Source organism: Kogia breviceps, chromosome 3 (genome assembly GCF_026419965.1).
Source record: "Kogia breviceps isolate mKogBre1 chromosome 3, mKogBre1 haplotype 1, whole genome shotgun sequence".
NCBI lineage: Eukaryota > Metazoa > Chordata > Mammalia > Artiodactyla > Physeteridae > Kogia > Kogia breviceps.
This window is the reverse complement of record NC_081312.1, coordinates 37,170,415-37,193,594: the sequence shown is the minus strand read 5'-3', so window position 1 is coordinate 37,193,594 and position 23,180 is coordinate 37,170,415. Positions and strand designations below refer to the sequence as shown.

At 40.2% G+C, this 23,180-nt stretch overlaps 3 protein-coding genes, 1 non-coding gene and 1 pseudogene across 9 annotated transcripts in view; 4 read left to right on the top strand and 1 right to left on the bottom strand.

The window, feature by feature from the left end:
* The window catches only part of ZBTB1 (zinc finger and BTB domain containing 1), a 29,263-nt gene extending 22,624 nt beyond the window's left edge, over window positions 1–6,639 (top strand). Inside the window, exons 3-4 of one of the 2 annotated variants that reach the window (XM_067028339.1) lie at window positions 3,621–3,679; window positions 5,879–6,639. In XM_067028339.1, the coding sequence (XP_066884440.1) occupies window positions 3,621–3,651 (31 nt within the window). In that variant the 3' untranslated portion in view covers window positions 3,652–3,679; window positions 5,879–6,639. Of the gene's footprint in view, window positions 1–1,117; window positions 3,199–3,620; window positions 3,680–5,878 lie in introns of those variants that run through there. The other variant, XM_067028338.1, reaches the window with a different exon arrangement.
* Window positions 3,646–3,714, bottom strand: LOC131754208 (small nucleolar RNA SNORD2). The gene has a single exon (XR_009335238.1). It is a non-coding gene; the product is annotated as a small nucleolar RNA SNORD2 (small nucleolar RNA).
* A 1,942-nt stretch (window positions 6,640–8,581) lies between the features above and the next one.
* HSPA2 (heat shock protein family A (Hsp70) member 2) lies at window positions 8,582–11,414 on the top strand. The gene has a single exon (XM_059059066.2). The coding sequence runs from the start codon at window positions 9,016–9,018 to the stop codon at window positions 10,930–10,932; it is 1,917 nt and encodes a 638-aa protein (XP_058915049.1). The 5' UTR covers window positions 8,582–9,015; the 3' UTR covers window positions 10,933–11,414.
* Window positions 11,415–16,070: 4,656 nt separating this feature from the next.
* Window positions 16,071–16,235, top strand: LOC131753919 (U2 spliceosomal RNA; annotated as a pseudogene).
* A 93-nt stretch (window positions 16,236–16,328) lies between these two features.
* The window catches only part of PPP1R36 (protein phosphatase 1 regulatory subunit 36), a 31,324-nt gene continuing 24,472 nt past the window's right edge, over window positions 16,329–23,180 (top strand). For 3 of the 5 annotated variants that reach the window (XM_067030663.1, XM_067030664.1, XM_067030660.1), the window contains exons 1-2: window positions 16,576–16,792; window positions 17,414–17,478. In XM_067030663.1, the coding sequence (XP_066886764.1) occupies window positions 16,787–16,792; window positions 17,414–17,478 (71 nt within the window). In that variant the 5' untranslated portion in view covers window positions 16,576–16,786. The other 2 variants (XM_067030661.1, XM_067030665.1) reach the window with 2 other exon arrangements.

Here is a 23,180-nt window from a genome sequence, read left to right as displayed (position 1 = left end):
ATTTTACTCATCTTACTCATTTGCTGATAAAAAAGATGGTGTGAAGATTACAGTTCAGTACTTGGCTCTGAATTAAATGTATCAATGTACTAATCACCACTGTAATAAGTAAAGATCACAGGAAACTCTAGGGCCAAAGGATGACACAAATGTAAAAGACATGATTTCATGAGTCAGGAATATTAATAATTTTATGAGAAAATTTGCATAACTCTGTACTTACCTATTTGAGAAAGGAATAGTTAGGTAGACAGCTTATGAAATCCCAGTTAAGCTTTATTTTAAAAGTTACTATGTTGTTTTTATTCTACTTCAACCAGTTGCTTATACCAATCAGAATCAGCAGAGCTCATTTTTAGATGACAGAAATATAAACATCCAGATTATGAAAGTCATCATTTCTTTCAAATGCTTATGTGTTCCTTGATGTGGAAAAGAATTTTTAAGAGACAATTACTTTTTTACAAAATTAGGGCAAATCATTTCTGTGAAAAATATAATTCTACCTAGAATCACTGGGGCAGCTTAAGAATTTGAAGGAAAGTTCTTCCTCGTGTGTGTGTGTGTGTGTGTGTGTACTTTATTTTCATTGGCAGAGTGTAAAACACTTAACATTGAAGAGAACAATGTTAGCTTTATGGCTGAAGGCACTCAGTAAAAAGAACATGAACTTGTTAGATCTATGTTTCATTCAGAGATTTGCTATTAACAAGTTCACTGTAAAATTATTTTAGTTGAAAGAAAACACTTTTTAACTGCTTCCTTCCTCCCTACTTTCCTCTACCTGGCTGCCCTCCTATCTTTCTGTTACATATTTATGAGCCCTACCCATTCTAGGTTAGCTCACGTAAGAAAAAAAAAAAGGTGCCCCAATAGCTGAAAAAATATATTGGTAAAAAGAACACCTTATATTTAAAGGGTACATGAGTTACATTAGGGAATAAATTAAATAAGTCTAAGTTCTAGGATCTGTGCTTTTGTTCCCATTCTTTATTAACAGTGTGCTGGCCTGGTGCCAAAAGTCATGAAATTCTGACCTAAGAATTATGTTGTATCTTGTACAGCAGTCAACTTATAATATTATTTTTCTTGAGTTTTGTCTTTTTCTGTGTGGCAGTGGTCAAATAGGGCCTTCTAAACCTCTGGAGAAGTGAGATCTGAATTTGGAGAGGACATGGGGAAGAATCAATCTTCAACAGATAATCTTTAAGTCCAGACCCAGGAATATCAGATCTGAAGTGACAGCATCTTTTCTGTCTTCTGACAAACCTCATCAACCCCAAAAGTTCCAGTTGCAAGGATCCAAGAAAACTCAGTAAAGATTACTTTGGAATCACTTTTTGTGACAAAATCGATTCATGGTGACTCTCCTGTTATTTGTGAAAAATCAGCTAAAGAAAAGTAACTAGAATATTCATACAACATCAGTGGTTAAAGCTACACTAAAATGAAACTCTACATACTGATTATCTTCAAGAATCCCTCCTAAAAGAAAAGGGCTTGCTAGGCTACTATAAATACATTATAAAGTGAGGTAATCACATATCTGTGTAAATGCATATAATTCTAAACTTAAATGGAATTACAGTTTACATATCATGAAATGTAGTTTCAAAAATTTCACCCCAAAATCTGTAGCTTAGCATATAAATAAAAAGATGTGGGGACTTCCCTGGTGGTCCAGTGGTTGGGACGTCACTCTCCAATGCAGGGGGGTGCAGGTTCGATCCCTGGTTGGGGAGCTAGTATCCCACATGCCTCGCAGCCAAAAACCCAAGACATAAAAACGGAAGCAATATTTTAACCAAATTCAATAAAGACTTCAAAAAAAAATGGTCCACATCAAAAATAATCTTAAAAAAAAAGATGTGGGTACAGAGAAAAAAACATGTAAGACCGATATTTTACCAAGAAAAGATAATCTAGTTATTGCTTACTGTAATATAACATTTGCCTTTCTTCTTTTTTCACTGTATATACCAGTCACAAACTTGATTATTAATATTAATGAGGCTCCCTTTTAAGTCTGTTACTTGAAGGAAAAACAGAAGTGGTATTATTTCAACAGTGGTATATTTTCACAAATCACAGACAACCAAGAAGAATGTATCTTAAGACACATTTTCTTCTCAACTTAGCAATGTAACCTAAAAAGGCAGAATAGGCTTCTGTTAAACATTTATTCTTGGTATTAATATAAAATACCATGCTTCTCAGCTTAAAAATTTCAAGATAAAATTCAACTAAGTATTGAATGAAACAATGGTTAACATGTTAAAAAAAACCTTTCATGGGAAAATGAAATGTTTGATGATATTTTAACCTGAAGATAGACAGATAGATAGATAGATACACATTTCTCAACCATATGAATCTTATAGCCACATTATTTCCATATTGTGAGTATATTTGTAGTTTTGGTTAACTGCATACCCAACTCAATATCATCATCATTATTATTATTATTGTTTCTTCTGCAATATCAGGATGTTACATATTTTCAGAAATGTTTATTTTGTTTTTATGCCTATGTTTTCAAATATTTTAATAAGGAGTTGCACAAAGAGATCTAACTTAGAGTATATATAATAGCAGATGAAGAATTTAAGTCAATTAACACTCTAGCTATAAAGTAGGATAACATGACTATTCATTCTAATAATTAGACTAACAAAAAATCAGAAAGAGTTAATTAGAATGTGATAATGGGTACAGGGGTGAAAAGAGAGATGAGAAATCCACTAAAGACTTCAAATTCATATGAATTCACCTGGTTTAAGAGAAATATAACAAATAAGCTTAAAGAAGTGTTAGAGTCTAAAACAAAAACAAAAACTATAGCTAGTCTTCTAGAAACATGAAGAAGCATATAGAACTGCAGACTTCTAACAAATAAATAGAAAACAGTAAAGATGAATACTATCAATAATTAAAGGTATCAGATCAATATAGTAGAAACTCAACAGATAATTTTTGATTTACTGGTGGAATTAGATTTACAAAAGAAATATGGCTTAAATTCTGACTGTACTAAACTACAAATGTAATGAATTCAGTAATTATAAGTGATATAAATGCATTCCATAATGTGATTTTCTGTATATTAGTATAAAATGGAGTTACTGGGTTACATAGAGAATTTTTGTTACATTTTTTAATCCATTGCTTTACCTAATAAAATTTCCTCCTCTATGTCCAGAAGTTAAAATGTCTGTACATTACTTTTATTTATACTGTACTTTTCCAACCTTGCTCTTTTAAAAAAATTATTTGACTGAAAAGTTATCAATCCTTTTCATTCTATAATACCAAAATAATAAAGTATTTGATATAGCTAATTATGGTATTTCTGAGCAGCTTATGAAGTGCACAAAGATTAACTAAAATTCTTATTTCCAAATCCTGGTTTCTTTCAATATAGAATGACTAGAAAAGTACTATCTCAGAGCAAACACAAACGGCAACAAATTAGGTTTCCTCATAATATAAAAATAGATAATTATTTATAAAAATCCACTGACATAGTATTTAGTTCTTTTAGAGGGTCAATCCATTTCTCAAAATAATTTACTCAGAGAAATAACTTCCTTACCAATATAATTCATTTTGTTCATTTTCAGTTTAAGAAGTTGTTTTCCTTTTTTCAAGTGATCAGCAATGAGTTTTCTCTTCATTTCAGGTAAGTCCTGAAAGATAATTGCCATAATTTCACAGAAGTTAATAAGCATTAGCAATAATGGCATGTTGAATCTTAGTCTCCACTTGTAAGACAACAGCTTCACTTCTTTCAGACTATTTCAGACTATTCCACAAGAGTCTGTCCTCGAGATTAGCACTGTACAAAACTGAAGAAGGTACAGTTTGTCTGCTATTGCACAGATTCACTTCTTTTCTGGAAAAGCCTCTCTTCCAGGTTTGGGACGCTTAGCCTTCCATACAAGGCATGGTAGTGTCCTACCCCAGGCTACTGTGTATCTACAGTTCAGTTAGAACTTTTAAAGACCGAGTTTTTTAAGACTCAAAGAAACAGATGGTGAAATTTTTCCTGGAGTTACAGGTATCTGGAGAAATGTTTTGGGACAAGGTACATCCAAAGAATTATAAAATTGTAGTATTTATAGAGATCTTAAATATAATAGTTGAACTCCAGTTTGCCTGACAGGTCCTCAAATTATAGGCTGCTACTGACTCCACCTTCTCTTCAAGCCAACATTACCTCTTCAAAACAATCCACAACCTTTATGAAGGTTGTGCCTGGGTAGGGATTCAGAGTGTTCCAGAAAATCTGTAAATTTTTTTCCTAGTAATTCTGGAAAAAATGTATTCTTGCTCACTTAGTCTCCTTAGGGCAGGCCTGACTACCCAAGCACACAGTTTTACACCTCATCTTATTCATCTTTGTATCTCTAGGTACAAATATTTTCAGATGTGAATTTGTTTCAACTTTTGGTCTCTGCAGTATTATTGAGTTCAGAAATGTAAGAGGTAGGCAGAGAACCTTCCTCTTATACAGGAAAAAAAAGTTATTTCCAGTTTTTTTTTGCTGTTGTTAAATAATATGCCTCAGGTCACTTTTAATAAACATTGAGTTGGTAAATTACTACTGTTTTCCAGGTACTCTTCTGGGTTTGGGGAATTAATCAAAGAAAATTTGATACATATTAAAGCTCTTGTTTTTTCTAGACTGTATAAAATCTCAGTCCTTGGATTTTAAAAATATTTTGAAACACCCTAGTATTTCTAATCTGTCAGATTACACCTGTTGAAAATCGGTAGTAATTTCTATGTAAATAGTAGGATTAGCAAACTTTCAGTTGAATGTTAATAGTCAAGCTTTAAAAATCAATTGTAGGACTTCCCTGGTGGTGCAGTGGTTGAGAGTCCGCCTGCCGATGCAGGGGACACAGGTTCATGCCCCGGGCTGGGAAGATCCCACATGCCGTGGAGTGGCTGGGCCCGTGAGCCATGGCTGCTGAGCCTGCGCGTCCAGAGCCTGTGCTCTGCAATGGGAGAGGCCATAACAGTGAGAGGCCCGCGTACCTCAGGAAAAAAAAAATCATTGTAAAAGTACAAGAAAATTTAGAAAAATTACTGATAATCCTATCCTCTAAAGATAATCATTTTTATGCAATTTTCATATATATGATTATCCTACATATAGGATAAGAATCTACAAAAGCCTTGTATCTTATTTTTCCCCTTAATTATACCAAGAACATTTTCCCATGTCATTAAAAATCTTGTAAACAATTTTTAGGGCTACATAATAATCCATGACTATAATTCAAAAACTCATTTTCTTACTGTGAGATATTTAAGCCATTTCTTTTATCACTGTTATCATAAATAATATACCTGCATGTTCTGTTATTTCCTTAGGATAAATCCCACAGAGTAATGCTAAATGAAGGGTATGATCATACTTAAGGTAAAGAAAAAATACTGTCACATTGCCCTCCAGAAAGATTGTACTAATTTACATTCCCACCAGTAGGGTTTACCTGTTTTGCCGCACCATTACTGGCATTGATGAATTTCACTGGATCATAAATTTGCTAATTTGACCATTTTAAATGGGCTACATGTTTAATGAATTATGAGCCACAATCATCAAATAGAAAAGAACATTTAAAAAAATCAATACAAATAAGGAAAAATATAAAAACTCCCAAAATTGTCAGTATATGATAATGTTCTAGGATTGTAAAAGTTTATTTCATAGAAAATAAAAATGCAAATACTGGGTTTTTGGGAAAAGCTCCATATGCTATTTAAAGTATGAAACTTATGAAATATCAATTTACTAGGTGAAAAGTTAGAGCAGAAAAAATACATATACCTAATGAAAATACAGATAAAATTGCTACTCTGGTTTCAGAAAGCTGTGTTAAAGATGAATGTGGGACTTCCCTGGTGGCGCAGTGGTTAAGAACCCGCCTGCCAATACAGGAGACATGGGTTCAAGCCCTGGTCCGGGAAGATCCCACATGCCACGGAGCAACTAAGCCCGTATGTCACAACTACTGGACACGGAGCCTGTGAGCCACAACTACTGAAGCCCGTGCGCCTAGAGCCCATGCTCCGCAACAAGACAAGCTACTGTAATGAGAAGCCCATGCACCGCAACAAAGACCCGATGCAGCCAAAAATAAATAAAATAAAATTTTTTTAAAAAGATGAATGTGGTAGTTAGATTGCAAGATTTGTTTGCAATAACTGTGCATATAGGACATAGTTACTATACAAAAGAACCTCTCCCTTCTGAAGCTGTAATTTTTGTGTTTGCGTGTAAGAACTGTCATGTCTGCTTTTTTGCAATCTTGCTCTGCTTGAGGTAAGTGTGTGAGGACTGTCTGAACACAAGATATCTGAAGAGACTGTGTTTCTCACAATTCTCTTCTGCTTTCAGTTGTAGTTGGGACCCTGTCCCTAAATCACATCATATCATTAGTTCTACAAAGAATTTGTATTGCTCTCCAGCCCACTAATTCCCTCCACTCCCTTTTTTAACTACACAAAAGACAAGCATTTCTAAGAATAAAATCAAGAAATCTGTACTCACAATTTAAGGCAACTTCAATAGAAACTTTTTGGTTTGATCTTTGTTTTCCTAATTAAAAAAAAAAAGTTTTCCTGGTTCAAATTTTTCCTTAACTTCTTTCATGGAAAAAGAGATGTGAATTGTGAAATCAGATTAACAAATTAATAGATTTGTTTGGGGGGGTTTTTTTGTTTTGTTTTTGTTTTTGTTTTGCGGTACGCGGGCCTCTCACAGCTGTGACCTCTCCCGTTGCGAAGCACAGGCTCCGGACATGCAGGCTCAGCAGCCATGGCCCACGGGCCCAGCCGCTCCGCGGCATGTGGGATCTTCCCGGACTAGGGCACGAACCCGTGTCCCCTGCATCGGCAGGTGGACTCTCAACCACTGCGCCACCAGGGAAGCACTACATGTGTTTTTAAAAATTGGAAATTACATACACAACTAGATAAAAGAAACTTAAATGTCCATTGATTGAATTAATTGGATTCTGTCAACATTACTCTTTGGTCACAGATAACTTTTGTGTCTCTCAGGCAAAAACTTTTCTCCAGCACTGTCCCAAAAAACTTTGATATTAACTATACATTAGCCTCCTTCAAAGGAGTTTCCCCTTCCCACAGCCTGAGGAAAAAGATCACAGCACGTAAAGTTCTTAAATGTATCTTGTCCTCCTGAAAAGACTGGTTCTGGTTCGTATCCCTCCCCATGTAGTGACACTAATCTTCCGCACTGAACTTGTAGTTGCCGCCAGCACACGCCGCTCTCATCTTTGCCCATGCTACAACCCATGCAAAGAATGGCAAAGGTCAGCACCTGGCTCAAGCATGTCACCTCTTCCAGGAAGCCCTCAGGACCATACTTTACCCTGTCTGTATGTGCCCCCGCCTCTGTGTTCCCTATAGCACTTCTCTCGAATTATATTTATCTCCTTATTGGGCTCTCAATCTCATAAAGACAGATTATTTTTGCATTTGTCTTTTTACCTCACATCCTGGGACTTCTTAAAGCTAATTGAATAACTGTCTCCAGCTTCCCCACATAATGTGAAGGGTTATCGTTGTTTTGTTACTGTCCTCCTTCCGGAGCCCATTTATAGGAGCCTGCTTCTACCACCTATCACTTGGTGCCAGACAATACCTCCAGACCTACTCCCATATACTCCTCTTAAACGTTATAGAATAAGTTGCGAACTCAGTCATAAACATGATCGCGCGTGCTTACCCTGGGGTTGAGAGAATCGTGAGAGACGTTGGGACTGGGTTATTTTATCGTACTTCAAAGTGTGGGTTTTGACTATAGACTTCCTCGTAAAGAACTCAAAGCGGCGGATAAAGCACTTGAAACTGAAAATAAGGAAAGCAGTGGAGAGAACAGGGAGGTGAAACTAGGAACCTTAAAGTGGCAGGACAAGCTGGGAAAACGGAAAGCGAGGTCGAGAAAGTTTACAAACACTTTTGGGAAGACGAGTTGCAACCACTCCCGTCTTCCACTCTGCAGGCCGCCTCGCGCGCGGCGCGTAAAAACGGTCGGCCTCTCCGGGCGCTCTCCCGGGCTCCTGCTGTCTCCCTCCGCCCGCCAGGCAGTTTTTAATTCAGCGCTCACATCCACTGAGACGCCGCGAAGCACGCAAAATTAAATTCCAGGAGGCCAACGGCCCATCCTAGGAACTCCCGCGTCATTTCTCTTTATCTCCCCCCTTACCCCCGCTCCTCCCCGTGGGCAGGAGCCGCCCTCTCGCCCAGGCCAAGCCAAGCCAACGCCCACGCGCTAGCGGAAGAAAAATGCCTGCTCTGGCCCTAGTTCCTCCTGGCCACCAACTCAAAATGAATTGCCCCGCCCATACGAGCTAGGTTGGTGGACACACTATGAACTGGACAGCACTTCAGGCCTTTAGAACTGAGCGAGGGACCAGAGCAGCTCCCCTCTAGGCGGTCCCCTTCCGCGCCTCCCCGCGGCGCCACGCCCCAGCACTTCCTTCCCCACCCTACTTGGGAGTCCGCGCTGCTTATTGGCCGCGTGTCCTGCCAATCCAACGGACGCCGACGAATCCCGCCTTAGGAAAGGCGAAGATCGCGAAAAGGCGTGGGGCGCGGGCCTAAAGCCCGCAAGCCGAAGGTTGCTAGTGAGCCTCGAAGGCAACTGGCCGCCTGGGGCGTGTGGGCGGGGCCTCACTTGCATAACGTCCTCCCTTCGCGTCCTCGCGCGGGCCGTAGTCCCGCCCCTCACCCAACTAGAAGTCTGTTGGGCCGCAGGCGGGTCACTCCGGCCCAGGCAAGCCTGTGGTGGGCGGTCCCGATAGCGGATTGGCTCTGAAGGCGGCAGGGAGGCGAGTATAAGAGTGGGGAGCCGAGCGAAGGGAGAGGGAGACGGTTGTTGCGTTCGCGGTGCCTGTTGAGGGGTGACTGTTAGTTGAGGCCGCGGATTTTCTGCCCTAGGTGTTGTCGTCTAACGTCGCTTGCCTGTCTCAAGTCAGGATGTCTGCCCGCCGCCCGGCTATCGGCATCGACCTGGGCACCACCTACTCGTGTGTGGGGGTCTTCCAACATGGCAAGGTGGAGATCATTGCCAACGACCAGGGCAACCGCACCACCCCTAGCTACGTGGCCTTCACCGACAGCGAGCGCCTTATCGGGGACGCCGCCAAGAACCAGGTGGCCATGAACCCCACCAACACCATCTTCGATGCCAAGAGGCTGATCGGTCGGAAGTTCGAGGACGCCACAGTGCAGTCGGACATGAAGCACTGGCCATTCCGGGTGGTGAACGAGGGAGGGAAGCCCAAAGTGCAGGTGGAGTACAAAGGAGAGATCAAGACCTTCTTCCCGGAGGAGATCTCCTCCATGGTCCTCACTAAGATGAAGGAGATCGCCGAAGCCTACCTGGGGGGCAAGGTGCAGAGCGCGGTCATCACCGTCCCGGCCTATTTCAATGACTCGCAGCGCCAGGCCACCAAGGACGCGGGCACCATTACGGGCCTCAACGTGCTGCGCATCATCAACGAGCCCACGGCGGCGGCCATCGCCTACGGCCTGGACAAGAAGGGCTCCGCGGGCGGCGAGAAGAACGTGCTCATCTTCGACCTGGGCGGCGGCACCTTCGACGTGTCCATCCTGACCATCGAGGACGGCATCTTCGAGGTGAAGTCCACGGCTGGCGACACCCACCTGGGCGGTGAGGACTTCGATAACCGCATGGTGAGCCACCTGGCGGAGGAGTTCAAGCGCAAGCACAAGAAGGACATTGCACCCAACAAGCGCGCCGTGCGGCGGCTCCGCACCGCCTGCGAACGAGCCAAGCGCACCCTGAGCTCGTCCACTCAGGCGAGCGTCGAGATCGACTCGCTCTACGAGGGCGTGGATTTCTACACGTCCATCACCCGCGCCCGCTTCGAGGAGCTCAACGCCGACCTGTTCCGCGGGACCCTCGAGCCGGTGGAGAAGGCGCTGCGCGACGCCAAGCTGGACAAGGGCCAGATCCAGGAGATCGTGCTGGTGGGCGGCTCCACTCGCATCCCCAAGATCCAGAAGCTGCTGCAGGATTTCTTCAATGGCAAGGAGCTGAACAAGAGCATCAACCCTGACGAGGCGGTGGCCTACGGAGCCGCTGTGCAGGCGGCCATTCTCATCGGGGACAAGTCAGAGAACGTGCAGGACCTGCTGCTACTCGACGTGACCCCGTTGTCGCTGGGCATTGAGACGGCTGGCGGCGTCATGACTCCACTCATCAAAAGGAACACCACGATCCCCACCAAGCAGACGCAGACCTTCACCACCTACTCAGACAACCAGAGCAGCGTGCTGGTGCAGGTGTACGAGGGCGAACGGGCCATGACGAAGGACAATAACCTGCTGGGCAAGTTCGACCTGACCGGGATTCCCCCGGCGCCCCGCGGGGTCCCCCAGATCGAGGTCACCTTCGACATCGACGCCAATGGCATCCTCAACGTCACCGCCGCCGACAAGAGCACCGGTAAAGAAAACAAAATCACCATTACCAACGACAAGGGTCGTCTGAGCAAGGACGACATTGACCGGATGGTGCAGGAGGCGGAAAAGTACAAGTCGGAAGATGAGGCCAATCGTGACCGAGTGGCCGCCAAAAACGCCGTGGAGTCCTATACCTACAACATCAAGCAGACGGTGGAAGACGAGAAACTGAGGAGCAAGATTAGCGAACAGGACAGAAGCAAGATCCTCGACAAGTGTCAGGAGGTGATCAACTGGCTCGACCGAAACCAGATGGCGGAAAAAGATGAGTATGAACACAAGCAGAAAGAGCTCGAAAGAGTTTGCAGCCCCATCATCAGCAAACTTTACCAAGGCGGCCCTGGCGGCGGCGGCAGCGGTGGTTCAGGAGCCTCCGGGGGACCGACCATCGAGGAAGTGGACTAAACTTGGACTCGAGTCAGCGTAAACCTCTTTTCTTTTATCTCTTTTTCCTTTTGTTTTTGTTTCTTCTTTGAAATGTCCTTGTGCCAAGTATGAGATCTATTGTTGGAAGTGTTTAGCCCGGTGTATGCATGTGAAAGCAAAGGTGCAACAACTTAGTTTAATTATAAGAGGTTAGTTCTAAAGTTTGGCTTTTCAAAACATTATTTGAGGTTTCTCTTTAATGCATTTTGCGTATTTGCTGACTTGAGCGTTTTTGGTTAGCTTAGTTTGTACATGGAGTTTTGAGATGGGAAACCTGAAGTTTGCACACATGTTCTGTGGAAGCTTGGTAACAATAAAATATACAGAAGCTTGAATTGTTTATTTTTATGTACTACTTTAAGAGGAAAGTGAACATTGCAGTAATGTTAAGGACAGGAATACTTTTTGCAAACAAATGCTTAAATACAAATTTAAAAGTAAAGCTGAAATTGATCTAAAAATTATTGTGTTGGAGTTTTCAATTTTCCCTTCTTACTGTTTTACCCATGTTGGTCTTTAACTAAGATATTAGTATAAGATGAAATTTATCTAACTCAGTCTTGCCTAATTTTCTGATGAGGTTCCTGCTTTGAATTACCAGCAACTTAAGGGGAAAAGATCTGGGTAAACGTTTTTCCCCCTTTTAATACAGACTCCTAAGGCTTGGCTTAAGTATTCAAGTGAAAATCCACCTGAATATTCCAACAGAATACAAGGTATGTTCCAGGGTTAAGTACAGAAAGATTCTTTCTCTAAACAAAAGCTGGGGCAGGTGTTGTCTTCTGATAATAGCCCAACATAGTATGAAACAAGTTGCTTTCTGCAACATACAGGTGCCTGAAACAAGATCCAGCAGGCAAACGTTAAAGCCACTTAATACTGACTCCAAATTTAGTCAAATTTGTTATCTTTAATTTTCTAGTAAAACAGCTCAGCTTCTGGGCTTATGGCAAATTCAAGAAGAATATGTTTTCAGCAGTTAAGTTACTTACAGGTTAGAGGAAGATAATATAGTTGTTTCTTCTGATTTGAGAATCATAATGCCTTTTCAATACCTGCCTTAAGTCACTAGAATATATTTCTTTTTTAAAAGACAAACTGCAAGATTGTCCTGTATTTTGTCAATATACAACTTGTCCATTTTCCAGTATTTCTGATTTGAGATTGTTACAGATAGGAATATTACAACCCTTTGAGACCCACTATATTGGGCTTAAGTTTTAAAATCCATATCCTTGGGGGGGTCATATTTTATAGTGGAATGACACATCTGCTTTGTTCTGATTGATTCTCTTTAAGGAGAATGTGGAAGAAATTCAGTAAAAGCTGATTGGAAAATGCAGTTAACCTAATGTTTTCACCATACAGACATTTTAATATCTTCTTCCAAGTGATGTAGATTTGCTTCATGTTGCTCATAAGATAACAGTGACTTATAGAAGCTAATTTTAAATTTAGTAGTGGACACTTCCATATCATGCAGAGATTAATTTTTGAAATAATATAAAAACGAGAGAACAAAGCAGCCTAAAAATATTGAGCTTTAGTAATGATCCTCTCACAGAAGAGCTGACTCTTTACATATACTTTTTTTCTTTTTTAGCCGGTCTCATTTGGGTGGGGTGGGGAGATAAAAAGGCAGTTGTGAAATTGCTTCAAAATAAACATTTTTTAAAAGGTAGTTGCTCTTTACACTCTGAAAGCTGGACATAACTTGGGGTTTTTCAGTGCTCATGCCAGGGTGGAAAGTTTTCAGCAAGGAGGCGTTAAGGGTGTTTCACTGACTGCAGATAGCATCGTATAAATATTTGACGAACTACCTTGGTACTAACAGAATCAGGTGATCAGTAGCCTTAGAGTGACGTTTAACATGAGTTTTTACCAAGATTACACTCATTCTTAACCTTTTATTAGTCCTTTATTGAAAGCGTTTATCCCTTGCTCTAACTTCAAAGTATATAAAGTATAATGGAGTCTTTCTGTAACTGCAATTTGGTATTAGTATGACTCATTTTAGACCTCATTTTGGGAGAGATTAGTTTTAAAAGTCAGAAAAATGACCAATGGTAGTCTCTTTGGCCTGGCCTCTGGTAACCTGCTGTAACACTAACATCAATCTATGTAGATACTTCATTTTCTATTATTTTGAAAAGTAATTTGTAAAAGTCCTAGCCTTGAGTGTTTTTAATTCTGTCTTCTCAAATTTACCTAGATCTGAATATTGCTAAGATAAAGCCACTGAAGTAGCCGGTCAGTGTTTCCAGGGGTCAGTTGAAACTGGTAACTCGATAACTCCTGGGAACTCCTTAGCAGATGTTAGATCAGCTGTAGTCAAATGATAATGGAAAAAGTACTTGAGCTTAGGATGAGGCTAAATTACAGTTTAAGGAATAATAAGTATCACGTGAACTTGAAAGTAGTGTTATGCTAGGGACTAGTGGTCATGACTAAAGCTAATGCAATACATACAGAATGCTAAGGGATTGAAAAAGTACATTTATCAGAATGGGACTTAATTTCTTCTTATCTGAATGTCTGATTAACAAAATGGCTGTTTTGAGGCAATGAATCTAGACACCTGTCAAAATAAGACATAGCAGGTTATTTACAGTATTTCAGATGTATGAAATTTCAAAACAAGCTTACCCTAAATTTTTTATCATATTAATTTGATATGTGTAATGGAAATTCATGCACTTGACTTGTGTATTAGGAGATATTAGTACTCTTTACATCTTTAAATTTAGCATGCATGATTTATTTAATGTATCACCTATTCAATATGTCAAGGAGAGCTAAGAATTTCTTTATCCTATGGACAGTTTTAAACATGAATATAACCTGTCTATCTAGATGAAATCAAAAGATTTCTTTTTATGAAGCTCAAATACTGGGCCCATGATAAGGTATTCACCTACTTTAAGTTGAATGTAGTTTATAAAAGTTGTATTGTGGGGTATATTTCCCTTGCTTTTGAACACTGGAATTGAAATTTTAAAGAATCTCAGATTCATATGTCACAAGACAATTGCTAAGGGAATACATATATTTCGGTTAAGGAACAACAGGAATATTCAATTGCTTCTGTATAATGTGCAAGTAGGTATGAGAAAACTGTTGTGAAGAACTATCCTTAAGCATTAAAATTAGATACAGAATTTAAATCCTTGAAGAAAAATTATGGATCTTTAGAGAAAGAGCCAAGTTTTTACTCTTGATGTAGCTCTTGGGATGGAAATATTTTAGGGCATATGTATTTCTAAAATTTAATAGAGTAATACTTAATGTTGAAATGTCTTTCCCTTAGAACAAATGAAGTCATAGGCTCTTTTCCTCCACCCCTTTAAGTATAGATCGGGATGTTTGTGAATTGAAGATTGGGAAAATAAGCAATCAAAAATGGAGTTGCTAATTCAAATACTGGCATTGCTGTTTTCTTACATGTTCGTTTTAAAAGTAGAATTATAACACTTTGAAAATCTGTCCATTATGACTTTATCATAGTATAAGCATGCATTATATCCAGTTAATATCTTGGGCCTAAAATTTGAGACCAGCAACTTAGTTCTATGTCATATGCTCTGAGTTCTTTGACCTTGAGAAATTTATCTTAACTAGGCAAAAAAAACCACACAACTTTCCCTCATAGGACACTTGAAATTACTAAATATTTGGATGGCACATTTATCCCTACTTTATAGCATCATGAATTGTTTGGTTTTTTTTTTAAAGAAAATTATATTTCCATTTTAGGTTGTGAGTTTCTCATGCCATTTAACAAAAAACCTAACTGGTGAAAAATCTAACCTAAGAAATGAGTGGGTCACTTTTAAAATAAATAACGATTTAGAGCCATAAAAACAATTTGTTTATTCCCTCTTTTGTTAGGGCCTAGTGATACAGAAATATAAGATGGTTCCTTAAGAGTTATCGAGGCTTTCCTTTAAATATTATGTCCCTCTACCACATGTGATTTAACTTGTCATGTAACTTCTCTGTAGGTCATTGTTCTGGGTTCTCAACGCTTTTATTTTTACCTTAGTTTTGTATTTTAGACAGCCTAAAGTTAAACATGGTAAGGTATAAAAGATCTTTGGTTTTCTATTAGCATTTCTTCACTCATTGAGATAACTGAAGAAGTTGCCTGGAAGTGTGGGGAATGGGTACCATCCAGAGTCCTTGGTCTCTCTCAGTCCTTTTTGGAGCTTCAACTCATTATTTCTCCTCTTCCCACCCAAAGTTAAATACCCTGCTTGGAGAAAAGCTTTTGGTGATTGGGATATTTTGCTAAATTCTTTTTAAGTGAGTCATCTTGTAATAAGCCAGCCTCTAAGGCTACAGCCTGAAAGCAGCACTGCCAGCGTACAGGTGGGTTTCCTTATATCTAAGCCAACCAGAACAGCTACCAGCAGTGGACTCAAGTGAGCGGAACATGAATCTAGGTGATTACAATTTTATACCACTGTGACCAGTGATTGTGTTACCAAGTAGTGAGGCTGGGGGGAAGGGGAAGCAGTGGGATATCTATTGCTATGTTTTTAAAGTTTATGTGAGTATACAATCACTATTTACTAACCGTCTCTTTAACGCTAATTAAGCTGTAGGGATAAAACAAAAGCAGAATATATTAGGCATTCCCAGTCATGTAGTGTCATCTAGCATTGCTTACATCAGTGATGGAAGGAAAAAAATACCAAACAATCTGCACATCAACTCAGTTGCAAGAAGAAATTACAAGACACATGATTTGAAAAGTGTAAATACAGAAATATCAGTTGAAAACCCATTGATACAAAGCAAGTTTCTCTGCTTTGAGAGACACTAATTTTGAGTACTTATTCAGGGTGATGTTTTACACACATTACTCCTTAAAGAGCCTCATAAACCCCTCATCTGGATATCTTCAAACGGGCTCCACATCTAGTTATGCAGCAGAACCCAGTTTTGAAAACCTTATTTCCTCCCTTGCTCCCCTCCTACCACGCCCCGCCCTAAATTAACCTAGTCCCAACCTGTATGTTTTATATTTTATTTTATTTGTTTTTATTTTTCTAACCTGGATTTGAACTTCATTTAGTGCTATTAAACTTTGGAACAAAGGGGAAGCTTCCCTAAGGAACTGAAGACCTTTTGGCTAAGATCAAGTGTAGTATCTGTTCTTATTAGTTTAATATCTGATACATCTTCTATCTGAGGATAACATATTAAGTGGATTTTTGGAGCAGGGAGTTGGAATAGGAGCTTGCTCTGTCCACTCAAAAAAAAAAAAAAAGTTATTCTAATTAAAAACAAAAAAACAGTGACATGGTTGACTTCTCGGTGGGAAGGCACGAAGAACTGACCTCTAAAGAAGGAACCCGGGGGCAACTTTGCTGTGAGACGCTAGGGAGCCACAGCAGCCAAAGGTGTCAAGCATGGGCGGCAGTGACGCCCACCCGCCACCGCCGCGGAGGAAGCAGGGTCCCGCCCCGCCCAGCGTCTGCGGGGTTTCTTGGCGCTCACGGGCAGTTTCCTCCGCGACGCTCAGTCTAATTCGGCCAGCAGGAGACGACGTATCGTGTGCCCGAGTTTTATTCGAGGAGGCGGCGGTAGGACTCGCAGGCCGACTAGCCGGATGTAAGTGCACCTGGGCCGCCCCCAGCCCGCGGCGGGTGGAAAGCCGACCCCCTCCCGCCCGCGGCGCCCGACGGGGGCTCGGTGGCGGTGCCTCGACGCCCTCCATTCCCTCGGCCAAGGCCCTGCTCTCCGCCCTGCCCAGGCGGGGGCGCCGCCTTAGCCCGGGGCGAACCTCACTCGAGGAGACCTGGGCTTAGTTGTCTACAAAAACCAGACGATGGAGGTGCGTTCGGCAAACGGTCAGAATTGAATTCCGGCTCCCCCCACAGATATCTAGGTATAGGAAAGTTCCACGGCACCACCTCTAATTGGTTGGCTGAAAAATAAATAGCCGTCCTGCGGAGGAAGCAGTCCTGCTCTGGGTGGGATCCCCAGAGAGGAGCGGCTGGAGGCTGGTAGCTACCACGTCTTGGAAAGGATAACCTGGTACTTCGCTCACTTCCTCCGAAGGGTGGGGTCAGGGTTAGAGCCGGTGTCTAACTCCTTTGAAAGATTGGGGCTGCCTTGGGCACCAGTTTATTGTGGTCTGAGTCCCAGTTAATCAGTAAATTGCTACAGTGAGGTGACGCAGGCTCCTAGCCTTCCTCTCTTCTTTCCCTTCCTTCATTTCTCCCCTACTTTCCTCCCTTCCTTCCCTTCTAGTGGAAACTGCACCCAAAAACAATCCAAAAAGATAAAATCCTGGCTTCAAGTTAAAAAAAAAACACAACAGTTTAAGACTCTACATCTTTATTGAATAGAGTTAAATAGCAAGTAGTGAGAATTACCGTTAAAAATTCATTGTGACATGTGGATTGTAAATTGAACCTTTAATTATTTTTGCTGCAATCATTTCATTTTACAGCAGTTGGGATTACGATTAGGGATGTGGTACTGGAAAGATGAAACCAGAACTCTTGAATTCAGAAGGTAAATTTTAACAAAACTTTATTATAGCTTTAATGAAAATTACATGTGTTTGGGATAAAAAAAATTCAAGCAGTACAGAAGAGTATAAAGAATTAAATAAATACCTGCTGCAATCGCAGCATCTAGAGATAAACATTTTGGCAGCCTTCCTCATATCCCCTTCTTATGACATTTATCAGCTGCTCCTATGTACCAGACACTGCGCTAATCAGTTTACCAACCCTCTGAAACAGCTGCGTGTTAATCCACTTTGACAGGTGAAGAAACTGATGTCAAAGGGTTAAGAAGTTTGAAGGAAACTAAGTGACTTGGCCAAATCACACAGCTCAGAGGTGATTAAGATATTTTAAATCTAGGTCTACTTGGTTAACAGTCCATATTCTTAACTACTTTATAAAATTGCCTTTTTGAGTTATAGAAATAGAGTTTTACGTTAATGTGACCATATATTATACCTGCTGCAGTAGACCATAAGTTTTACAAGGTAAAATTATTAGATTAGAAAAACTAATTTTAATTCTCCATTGAGAAAATACTGACTCTATTAAAAGTGTATCACTAAACTAACAAAACTAGCCACTATCTGCTGTGCACCTATTATATCAGAGACATTTGCATATTTTTCTGAGTCTTAAAACAGCCATGGAAAGTGAGCACTAATATCTCCATTTCATAGATGAAGAAACAAGGCTCAGGGAGATTAAGCCACTGAACCAAAGTCATCCAGCCAGTAAGTAGCAGAACTGACATTTTGAACCAAGACGTATCCAAGTCCTTTCCACTTTATACGCTGTCTCCCTCTGTTAGACCACAAGTCCTCAACGGCAGGAACTGCCTTAGTCATCTTCATGTCCCTGGAGCCATCTGCAGAACTTCACAGAGTAGGCACTCACCAAATGTTTATTGAACAAGTACAATCAACCAACTAGATTCAAGCAGAGGAAGACTAGAGGCACAGAGCCAATTAGAAGGCTAATTGTAGGAGGATTATAAATAGTTATCCAGGTAAGAAACAGAGTCAGAGAGAGAAGGGTGCAGGACTAAGAAATATGCAAGAGATGAAATTGACAGGATGTTTGGATAGAATTGATTGATATGATATAGTGCCTGAAAGTGAAGGGAGAGGGAGAAGTAGGTGCTTAGGTTGGCTCCCAGGTGTCTGGCTTGGGTGATTGGTTGGCTGGGATTGCCCTTCCCCCATATGCAGAATAAAAGAGGCAAAACTGGTGATGTGTTTGAGGATGCTATGACGTGGACACATCTCTTAGGCTGTTGGTCAAATGGGCCTGGAGGTCAGAAAAGGAGTTGGCTATGCAGATGTAATTTATAAATATATATTTATAAATTTATAAATATATATTTATAAATATATATTATATTTATAAATATAATTAAATATTTAATAGCAATTAAACATGAATAATTTAAAGGCTAACCATTCTATTAAAGTCAAAATCAAAAGTTTACATTTCATGGGATATTTATTTCAGTATTTAAGTAATCTGTCAATTCCACAGCAGTGATTTCAATTTTTCTTCTCAGATATGTCACAGAAGATTCAGTCGAGTAGCTCCTGAAACATCATACTTAGTGAATGTGAGATAGTGACAAAGACAGCAAGATAGCTCTGAGATTAGACAGGATAATCACAGGAGTCAAAATATACACGGTAAAGCACAAGAAAATGTGGGTGTAAATTTTCAGTGCCAATATTTTCTTTTCTTAGTCTTCATACATATATAAAGGCCATCTCAATCCTCTCTTCTTATGATAAAAATTTCACCATACTTTTTACTTACTGATCTTCTTTATAAATGAAGTTATTTTGTAGTATTTTCAAACTAATTTTTCAGTGCTAATCTAATAATAACCCACCCCAAGTGGCACTTTTTCCTGTATGATCCTACTAACGAATTTACAGATATCAGTTTCACACTGACTTTATTATTCATAAAACATTCATATTCATAAACTAAAGTTTCTATTGGTTCGTTACCAAATTATTCTTTAAAATGGCTTGATTGATTTCCCATGTATATTCCCCACTTGATTTTGTAGAATATACATGGGATGATATGATTTAAAAGGTACATTGTGTGACATAATGTTGAATGAAAAAGGCCAGACACAAAAATGTAAATATTGTATGATTTTATTTATATAAAAGTTTACAGTAACAGACAAAAGAAAAGAACTGTATTGATAGAGGTCAGAATAGTGGTTACTTTTTGCGGGTTATCAACTGGCAGGGAAAAGTACAAGAGAACCTTCTGAGGTGCTGGAAATGGACTGTATATTGATTTGGGTGGTGGCTACATGGGTATATACATAGTATAAAATTCATCAAGGGGAGGGGCAAGGGTAAGCTGTGACAAAGTGAGAGAGTGGCATGGACATGTATACACTACCAAACGTATGGTGGATAGCTAGTGGGAAGCAGCCGCATAGCACAGGGAGATCAGCTCGGTGGTTTGTGACCACCTAAAATGGTGGGATAGGGAGGGTGGGAGGGAGGGAGACACAAGAGGGAAGAGATATGGGAACATATGTATATGTATAACTGATTCACTTTGTTATACAGCAGAAACTAACACACCATTGTAAAGCAATTATACTCCAATGAAGATGTTAAAAAAAATTCATCAAGCTGTGCACTTAAGATTTATGTGCTTTACTGCATAAATGGAAGCTATACCTCAATTTAAACAGTGTAAAAATAAAACCCCCCAAACACCAGACTGTGTCAAGTACACAAGTTGGGTGTAATTAAAGATGGGGAAAGGAGTACCATGAAGAATAGATGGAAGCAACCCTTTCATGGTGGAGCTGCTTTGTCTTTAAGCAACTCAGTATGGCAAACCTGAGAATTAGGATTACCTTGGGAGTCCAACTGCTAGGGGTGATGCTAAGGAAAAGGAAAGCAGACTTTTGTATGTTTTAGTCCAAAGTTAATGTTTGGCTTTGTTGGAAATGTAGATACTGATTCCCTTTTAAAGTCTAAGCATGTTGCATCACACATTAAAATGTAGGTTTGAAGTCAGAGAGGACTCATGAGCTGGAACATGCTCTTTTTTTTCAGAGACAATGCTGCAGACACTATGTCACCCCAATTCATGGTGATGAGACAGGGCTGAGGCAGAGGAGGTGGAGAGGAGACAGTGGTAAGAATGGGAGCTGCAGTGGCAGAGGCTTGTTCAGTCACTGTTCTCACACCAGTTCTGTTTGGTGTCACTCCACAAACCTTTATGAGCATGTGTCATGGGATTGCATCTGTTCTCTAGAAAGCCTTCTCCAAAGTAACATGGAGGGGCAAGATTAGAACTCGGGAGACAAGACAGTTATATATTACTCTAAGGGTGAGATGGAGACTTGCAGGAGAACAGAGTCAAAGAGTCATGCTAGAGGCAACTCAGATAAATCCGGCCTTGTGTGCAGGGGGAAGTAGCTGGTAAGATTGGCTGTGAGAAAAAGGGAGGAAGGAGGCAAGAACGTCTGGGTCACTGAGTGGGTGACAGCATTGTCTATCGAGACAAGGAAGGTGGGAGAGCCGGTATGTTTATGGAGGGGTGAAAGGTAATGTTACTTTTTCAGTGTGCAGAATTTGAGATATGGTCGGCCCTCGGTATCCACAGGGGATTGGTTCTAAGACACCCCCGCCCCTTGAGGATCCCAAAATGTGCAGATGCTCAAGTCCCTTATATAAAATGACATAGTACAGTCGGCCCTCTGTATCTGCGCATTCCACGGGCTGACTGGACCTGCCTGTGAGATGTCCAGGTGAAGAATTCAGTAAGCAGGGGTTTGGTTTTCCTGAGAGGGGCCCATGCAGAATTACAGTGCAAAGTGAACTGACTGAGGCCAGAAGCCTAGGAAATACCTACTTCTAAAAATTATGAAGTAAGTTTTAAAATATATTATTTTTACAAACCAGAAAATACCATTAAGTGAAAACAACCAAAAACTTTACAATCCCACATAAAGACTATGACTGTTAACATGTTAACAGTTACTGTATAGCTTTACAAATCTTCTTTTATGTATGTATACACATACATACATTTTTAACTTACTCTTTTCTCCATTTCCATATCTTTTTTCCTCATTACAAAGTTGCACATACTTGTTGAAAAACAAATATATAAATTTACAAAGTAGAAAGTGGGGGGTTCTGCCACAGTTCTGCCCCCAAAGACCGCTGGTGCACCAGTGTTAAGGCTTACCACCTTATTTTTATTTTTTTGTATTCAACATACTGATTATATTTATTTTACATTCTGTGACTGATAATTCCAGTACCTGAAATCATTGTACGTCTGACTTTGTTGCCAGCTTTTTTTTCCCTTATAGTGTTATTTAAAATTTTTTAACTAAATACAAACATTTTAAACTTTTTATATTGGAAGATTTCAAACATAGACAGAAGTAGGGAGAATGAGATAATGAACCCTCACATACCCATAGCATAGCATCAACAGTCACCAAATTAAGGTCAACTTTGTATCTTCTATACCCTCATCTTCTCCACCCCTTGATTATTTTGAAGTAAATTCCAGATATCATATCATTTCATCTATAAGTATTTCAGTACATATCTCAAAAAAAATAGGCACTCTATTAAAAAATATAACTAAATTACTATTTACTGGCCTAAAAATACAAAAGGTAATTTCTTAACATTGTCACATATGCAGTTTGTATCCAGATGTCTCCTATTGTCTAATATTTTAAAAGTTTGTTCCAGTCAGGATCCACACAATTTCCATACATTACAGTTGGTTTGATATGTCTCTTAATCGGTGTGCATGTCTTAAGGTTTTGAAAGGTATCTTCACGTGGCCCTCAGGAATAGCAGACAGGCAAAGAAAGAGGAGCTAACTGAAGAGAAAGCATGATTAGAAGGGTCAGGAGGAAAGCCCTGAGACACACAAAGTCCTTCAAAGGCAAAATAAGAAAGGGAATTTGAGTGGGGAGTGGTCAGCAATGTCAGATGCTAAAGAGAGCTCAGGATGGGGCAAAAAGAAGCCTTTGGATTTAGGGGTCACTCTGGACGTAGGTGAGAAGCCATTTCAGGAAGGCAGTGGAGTAGAAATCAGATTACAGTAGCTAGAGAAGAATCTGAGATAAAGAGTACTCTATTTTTGCTAGTTTCTCATCAGTAAGTTTACCAGTGAAAAAGGAAAGCGATAGTAGCCTTTAGGGGATCCAGTACTAAGGGAAGGGACTTTTTTTTTTTTTTTTTTTTTTTTTTTAACATCTTTATTGGAGTATAATTGTTTTACAATAGTGTGTTAGTTTTCCCTCTACAACAAACTGAATCAGTTATACATACACACATGCTCCCACATCTTAAGGGAAGGGACTTTTGTTGGTTTTGTTATAAAGGTAGGAAAATGTTGAGTTTGTTTGGGTAGAAAGAAGAGATGGAAGGGAAGAGAAGGAAAGTGGGAATGGGATCAAGAGCGCAGATTAGCTTTTGGAAAAGGCAGAAGCAGAGCTTCCGCCGAGTATGATGGGAAGGAAGTAATAGAGACAGGAGAGCCTGGGAATTTGAAGGTGCAGGAATATATATCTATGCCGCTCTCCTTACTGCAAGTAAAGCAGACCCTCCCAGGCTAGTACTCAGAGGAGAACCTTTTGGAAGCCGCGCTACTGATCCTGACTCATTCCCCCCAGATTGCTGCTCCCTTCCCAGCTTCCTCCTC

Coding starts and splice junctions, on each gene's coding strand:
- HSPA2 (XM_059059066.2), top strand. CDS start 9,016: ATGTCTGCCCGCCGCCCGGCTATCGGCATCGACCTGGGCACCACCTAC.